The following is a 7,254-nucleotide window of genomic DNA, read 5'->3' as shown; positions in this document are numbered from 1 at the left end:
AGGCCCTTTGATTCACCCTTGTGATGAGCCAGGGGTTGAGGCGGAATGTGGAGGATCACGTCCTTCCCCCGCATTTTCTTCCCCGGACCGGCATGCAAAGCGAAATGCGGGGAGAAAACACTGCAACGCGCAAGAGGCGTCATCGCAAAGAATAATAGAGTCGAAGCTTGTTCATTTCTTGTTAGTGCGCATCTAAGCAGTGCCCGAGGATATTCCGCGACATATGCTACACGGAGCACACTGAGATCTAGTGGTCTTTGCCCCAGATAACAGCCAGTGTCTCAACACACTCGCTCTCAGCTCGGTCAATGAATCCCTTCACTGTTCAATTATCAGAAGGTTCATGTCGCGATTGATTTGGACTACCAGCATCCAAACTCCGCATACTGTGGTCACGGTAGCCCAGAGACCCCGAAAGCCATATCTCACTCTTTTGATTTACCTTCGCCTTCGGCTTTACAGGATTTGGTGTTACACTTGACTCAGTCGCCGACTCTGACCCATCGGTACTGGCTGCATTCAGATTCGACACGGGTCCTGGTGCAGGCTTTGCCACTGTCGTCTGTTCTTGCTTCGGTTCTTCTGCTTCCTCCTCGTGCTCGAAGAACAGTCTCAGACCGAGGGAGCATTGTGACAGTGCTGGTCTCTCCTTAATGCATGATGACACGCCGACGAGGCGTTCATTATCGTTATCTGTAGGACGCCAAGTTTGGACCAACGTCCCAGAGCCGCAGTTGCCATCTTGCAATTGCTTGTCATCAGTATACACAGTCCACAGCTTTTATTAATGTAGAGTAGTAATAATCTTTTCATTCAAATTAAAATAGTTATATAATATTTAAATAATTTCGCAACTATATACGCATACTAGTAAATAGGTGTTAAATCCGGACTGAATAGTTTTGCAGTGGTAAATAGCTCGTTTACGAAAGCTAAGCGAGGTTACTCCACTAAGCCGCATTTAGGATCGTGGGTCCTAAGGTCAAGATTTCCAGAGTCTGTCACCCTCTAATTAGCCAGCGCCAATCAATTAGCTAGAAGTACGATAGAAATTTGAGACCACACCTAGTGAGACTATGCTATCGGCCGCATGCATTGAGCATCATTTCCAAATTCATTACTTTAGATTCCCGGGGCTCATTCGGTTAAGCACTATTATTAAACCCCAGCCTTCCATGTGCGAAGGCGAGGCAAAGTTCTACGTACTCAGTCTCATCAGATCACTCCATGCATGCGCAGCCCATTTTCTCACAACGTTCAGCTCTTTGCAGAGCGGATATCGGCAGACACAGCAGCAGGGCTTAGCTATTTGACCAATCTCCGAAGGTTCAGACCCGGAAAGGAGCAAACTTCTAATCACAGCCAGACCGTCCTCCTCGGTGGGCCACTAGAAGACGGAAAGTCCCGTCATGACACTCAACATTGACGCTCGGCAGCGCATCGTCACTGGATAAGCCAAGGCTTCTTCGTTTTCGGGACGCAAAAGGTTTTGATGAACAAAAGAGGGGGTCCGACAGTAAGATTTGGTTGCGTGTTGATCATTACGACTGGCCTGAACACTAGGGGGCTCGTTTTCGGTGTAAAATCACGAAGCATTCGTTCTCGGAATGAATTGGCGTTGGCTGGGACAAGAGATCTCCGGATCCTGAGGTCTTCAAAGTTCTACGTCGCTGGGTCGAGAAGGTCTCGCGAGTATATTCCTTTCGAGATATAAAGAGATTCAAATGCCTGGTATCTTCACAACGCGTAGACTTTGCTCTTGCCCTTATTCACTTACATCTGTTTTTGTCCTCTCACTACTAGACCTTCAAGTTGATTACTCTCGCAATCCTCCCAATATGGCACTCTCCTCCTATACAGCCAAGATGATCTTAACCGGTCTTTTGGGCAGTGCAGTCGCCCAGGGGACCGTGCAACCAACCTCGGATGCTTGCGATGTTCTCCAGGAGACCGTTCAGGCTGTTACGTATGTACCTGGCAGCGACGGCTATACTAGCGCGACTGAAGGTCTGTAGAAGGTACTTATTCCACTTTAAGACTATGACTGACAATTTAGAATAGACTACTTTAGTTCCGCTGCATGGCTGTCTCCCTCCTGTGTCGTCGCTCCAGCTACTAGTCAGGATATGTCGGACATCATTGGAATTTTCAACGGGACTCAAACCCAATTCGCAGTTAGAGGTGGTGGCCATATGACCATTTCCAACGCTGCAAATATTGATGCACCTGGTGTTCTCATATCTACGTCTAATTTGAACAACTTGACCCTTTCGGCAGATCAAGCAACCATCGAAGTTGGCGCAGGAAATACCTGGTCGGATGTTTATCGCTTCCTGGAACCTTACCAACTTGCGGTTGTAGGTGGACGAGCAGGTCAGTTGGCTTCATATCATTACTAAGCCCCAGTATGACTAACTTGGAAAGGTCTGGTTGGCGTCCCCGGGTTCCTCCTTGGCGGCGGCATCTCGTTCTTCAGTAATGAATACGGCTGGGCTTCTACCAGCGTTGTTCAATATGATGTAGGTTCACATCTCGAGCTCACACCAACATGTAATCATCTTTCTACGGAAATGACCATAGGCGTTAGATTTTGAAAGGCTTCAAGGCTTGTAGGCTAACCAATCCATTGCTCTCCAGTGCGTCCTCGCAAACGGGGATATCGTGTCGGCTACATCCTCCAACGACTACTCCGATCTCTTCTGGGCACTCCATGGTGGTGGTAATTCGTTTGCCATCATTACTGGATTTCACCTCAAGACTTTCAGTCTCCTCGAGGTCGCAGTTGGCGAAAATCAGTACGACTCGAGCTCGAGGTCGCAATTCTTGGACAGCATCTACAGCTTCGCACTGGATGGCTCTAATGACCAGCACGTCGGAATTGAGCCCAGAGTCCAGTGGATTCCGTTAAACTCTCCAGAATTAGGCTACTACTCCATTCTATTCAACAACGGCGATACTGCATCTCCGCCCGCCCTCGATAACTTCACGCAGACGATGCAACCTATCAACTCCTCCTTCATTGTACGGCCCTCCATGTACAATTGGACGCAGTTTGCAGACTCTAGCCGGAGTCAGTTGCGTGGTTTGAGGGGTTCCTTTCACGTCGTCACTATTAAGGCCAACCGACAAGCTCTTGACATTGTTCACGATGTGTTTTTCGACATGATGAAAGCACAGCTATCTGATGTGACTAATCTCATCGGCAGCCTTGCCTTTGTTCCTATTACGGAACATTTCCTGAGTGTGTCTGCGGCCAACGGTGGCGATCCTATGAATGTGGACGCTACCCAAGGAACTTACATCTTGGTCGAGGAGACTGTCCTATGGACAGATGCCTCCAGTGACGCCACAGTCGATGCATTTCTCAAGGATTTTGACGCCAACGTCACCTCGCAGTTAGCTGACTTGGGCGACATCTCTTCACCATTTCTGTACTTGAACTACGCCGGCGCGGACCAGCCCGTTTTTCAAGGATATGCCGGCGGCAATCTGCAGAGAATGCAGGACATCCGCGCCAAGTACGATCCGGGTTTCGTGTTCACACAGTTGATGCCTGGTGGTTGGAAAGTAGAAGGTGCCTAAACTTCTCGTTGGTGCGAAGAAGTGACGAATTCGGGGAACTCGGCACATCAAAGACCAATCTGCTGGGTATTAAGACCCACGGGCATTATGTAGCAGTTACCTGCCCACTTTGGTATGTCAGTGGAAGAACTAGCTTCCATTGAATTCCGTCCAGTCAAATCTAGTAAATAACATATTTGGCTCTAATTGGGTTCTCTTGCCCTCAATGAGTGTCCTGCAGTGACCTTCCTATAGACATGATCATACTTATCACGGCCAGCTAAGGTAGTTGTAGGTGTTTGTTTGCAAAAGTTGAGGCTGCGATACTTAGTAATGGTGTTGCACGTCTGGATAGCTTCCCATACTTCGATAAGAGACCTTCCACCCTGGTGCATAAATACTCTTGATGATGGCCTCTTGCTGTGCCTCCTAACCTAAACAGTTCCAATCACTCGACTTAGAAGAAGCACTCCTCCAACTAAATCTTATTGGGAGATTATGTTTTGCTTCAAACCACAAGCGGTTCCTATGATCGCCTCCTCACGCGTGCCAGACGCTGAGCAAGACCATCGCGGTCGAATCAATACCATGATCAAGACCTTCAACGAGAACCTACCACATGCTGTTGATGCTAGGGGTGATCCAAAGAACAGTGGAGAAATCAATAGAATACTTTCATTCGAGATTGTCATGGCCATGAAACTCGCTCGCGAGAGGAAGGTGAAGCACGGGAATGAGATCTCGCGCTAAGTGACTTTAATGGAATCTAATGCCGATATCAACGGGGCTTCTCAAATAATACGGGTACCTCGCAATGTGGGTAACCCATTTCAGGAACTCGATATTGTCACCGACGAGAAAACATTCTCGAGATTAAGAACAAATGGACTACTGACACACCTGATGAAGGCCAATCTTCGTCTAGCACACGTGATTAGGGGGACGCTTGCCTACACAGTCCCGCATGACCTCTCACAATAATTCCCAGAGAAAGAGTCAGTGCGGTAATCGGCGTGTCGAGATATCATCGAGCATGTCGAATACAATTCAAGCAAAGCAAGCCTCGTATACCACCGCTTACTATCGTGCAGTAGGAGAACTAGGCTTCGTTCCTTAATTGATGTTCGTAGTACCTTAGTCATTGACCCCAGCTTTTCGAAGGGTTATAGCTCTGGCAAAGTTCGCTGTCCCTCAAAGACAACGACTATGAATGGTGATATGAAGCGCGTCAGTCAGTGTTTTCACGATAAGGGCTTCTATATAATGCAATATTAAACAACACCTTAACATTTACCTTCTTTTCCCTTATACCCCTAAAATATGCCCCTCCACCTGTCTCTATAACTAAAAGACAATCTTTTCTCAGCCTAGCCTAACCCGGCCTTTACCGGGGCCATGAGAATTTATATTGGCTCTTTGCATTTTGAAAATTGTTTTCCAACGCGACATCTATGATGCAGTCGGGGTTCTAGAATTGCTTCGCAGTCTTCGTAGCTCCTGGACAGCCTCAAGGCATATGATACCTTAGGTGGTGTCCAACGGTGGCCAACACACTGAAAATTTCGCGTCGCCGATGAGGATCCGAGCAGTGGTGGATATCATACTGTAGCGGTCAATAGGGGCTGCATAATTGGCTCAAGAAATTGAGCGTGCGCAGCCGTTGCGCTGTATGAAGCTTGAATCAATACCTCGTCGTCTTATCCGTCTAACGCAGGGAGCAAAGGCTAAGTCTAGACGGCGTGCTATCTCATATCGGTAGAAGCGCTTCCTACCACTTATGTAAGCGTCCGCAATGTGCCTAATGAGCATAATGATGAGCTAGCAGCTCCGGTCATTCACACTCATAGTAAGGCAGTACTATCAATGCAACTGGACGGCACTATGAACTACGCATAGGCAAACCAATTTATCTCGTAAGGATCTTTACTTGAGTTAGCATAGGTAGTTTATGGTGACGTGGGACAAACATTGGAATGGGGCATACGGCCCTTTGTTATGTTGGCTCATGAATGAAATCCAACAGTCTGCAAGTGACTTGTCATACGGTGTCCTTCAACCGGGGGGGAGGAGGGTTGCCGAGAAAACCGGTTGCGGGGTAAGTCTATTAAAGATCAGTGAATTCCTCACTTTTTATGTCCGAGTTTATCCTCTCTTACTTCCACCATTCTCTATCTTCTCCTGGGGAGCATACAAGTTTTGGGGCTTGTGGGCTAACACATCCGCTTTTTCTTCCTTTCATTTATTACGTCCGGACCTCGAGCATCAGGGACAGGCAGTGTCCACCGCAGATAGACAGTTTATTCTGTATCTGCGACATGTCTCCTTCGATTACCCAGCAAAGACAAGGGAGTTTGGCGGATACTGAAGGATATTTTCCTCTGGACCTGGCAGTATACGAAGGTAAACCTTCCACGAACGACACACAGCTCGCTAGTAGAGCCATTGAAAAGCTGACTCTTTTCCGTGCCAGTGTTGCCCACTAAGTCAAAGATCCTGACTGCTGAATGTTACGGACAGTCGACATGCACTCAGACAGGGCGGATTGCCATTTCCCTTTTCAATGGAGGGGTGAAACACTATTTTCTGAAGGTATCGTGCTGTGCGAAATCTTCGCGAAATTTCGACTCACTTGTACAGCCACTCCCAAGTATTAACATTGGGCACAGTTGGCAGTGGGTGACAATGGTCGGCGCCTCTGCCGAGGCGAATATTCCGCCCTCAGCCTGGTCAACACTCTCATCCCCGGGATGGCCCCCAAGGCAGTGGGTTGGGGTAAATACTCTTCCAATTGCCCAGAAACCTTCTTCCTCATTGAGGACTTTCATGACTTGGAAATGGCTCTCCCCAGTCCCGCTAGATTGGTGCGGCGCGTGTTGCAATTACACACTCAGATCTCCCCGAATGCCAAGTTCGGCTTCGGGGTACCTACATATGACGGAATTGCACCACATCCTGAAGGCTGGGAATCCAGCTGGAGGGTTTACTTCACTCGAATGGTTCAAAAGTCTGTTGAGACAGATGCTGCTGCCAACGGAACCTGGCCAGAGTTAACTGGAGCTGCCGATCATCTCCTGAAGTGTGTTGTGCCAGGCTTGTTGGACCCACTACAACTGGGATTGAATCCCATTGAGCCCCGTCTCGTTCATGGTGATCTTTGGGCAGGCAACATTGGGACGGACAAGAATACTGATGAAATCATGTTCCTTGATGTCGGTTGTTTCTACGGGCACAATGAACTAGACCTCGGAATGTGGCGACGCTATGGTTCACAGAATCTTGGTCAGCAATACCTGGACGAATACAAGCAGATCTTCCCACCTTCTGAGCCACAAGCGGAATTCGATGATCGGAACAGGCTTTACAGCATCAAATTTGATCTGAACGCTTCCGCTAGTACGCCAAGTGAGAAGAACAGGAATACGTAAGTCTAATTTTCGCGCTCCTAGAGCACTTAGATCTAATGACGGACTAATAGTCTCGGGTGCAGTGCGTTGAACAATATGCTCTATCTCATAGAGAAATTCAGTGTGATTCCAGTTGATGGTCTACCTAGGTACGATCCAGGCAAAGACCCCTCTGCAGGACCTGGATATATATATGCAAATAGATAAGCCTCGAACCTCGAGATCAAAGCTCGAACGATGCGCTGAGAGGAGCTATATCTGGTCGACGTCGGGGTGCAGGTTATTTCTT

General features: G+C 48.1%; 1 protein-coding gene across 1 annotated transcript; it reads left to right on the top strand.

Annotated features, from left to right (window-relative positions):
- Positions 1 to 2,126: 2,126 nt before the first annotated feature.
- On the top strand, positions 2,127 to 3,582 carry HER10_EVM0008049 (FAD binding domain protein; the record flags this gene model as incomplete). Its single annotated transcript, XM_035477585.1, has 3 exons — positions 2,127 to 2,373; positions 2,425 to 2,519; positions 2,638 to 3,582. 3 exons carry the CDS (start codon positions 2,127 to 2,129, stop codon positions 3,580 to 3,582), a joined length of 1,287 nt encoding a protein of 428 aa, XP_035331638.1.
- Positions 3,583 to 7,254: the final 3,672 nt, after the last annotated feature.

This window comes from Colletotrichum scovillei (assembly GCF_011075155.1).
Source record: "Colletotrichum scovillei strain TJNH1 chromosome Unknown Contig00007, whole genome shotgun sequence".
NCBI lineage: Eukaryota > Fungi > Ascomycota > Sordariomycetes > Glomerellales > Glomerellaceae > Colletotrichum > Colletotrichum scovillei.
This window is presented reverse-complemented; position numbering and strand designations above follow the sequence as displayed.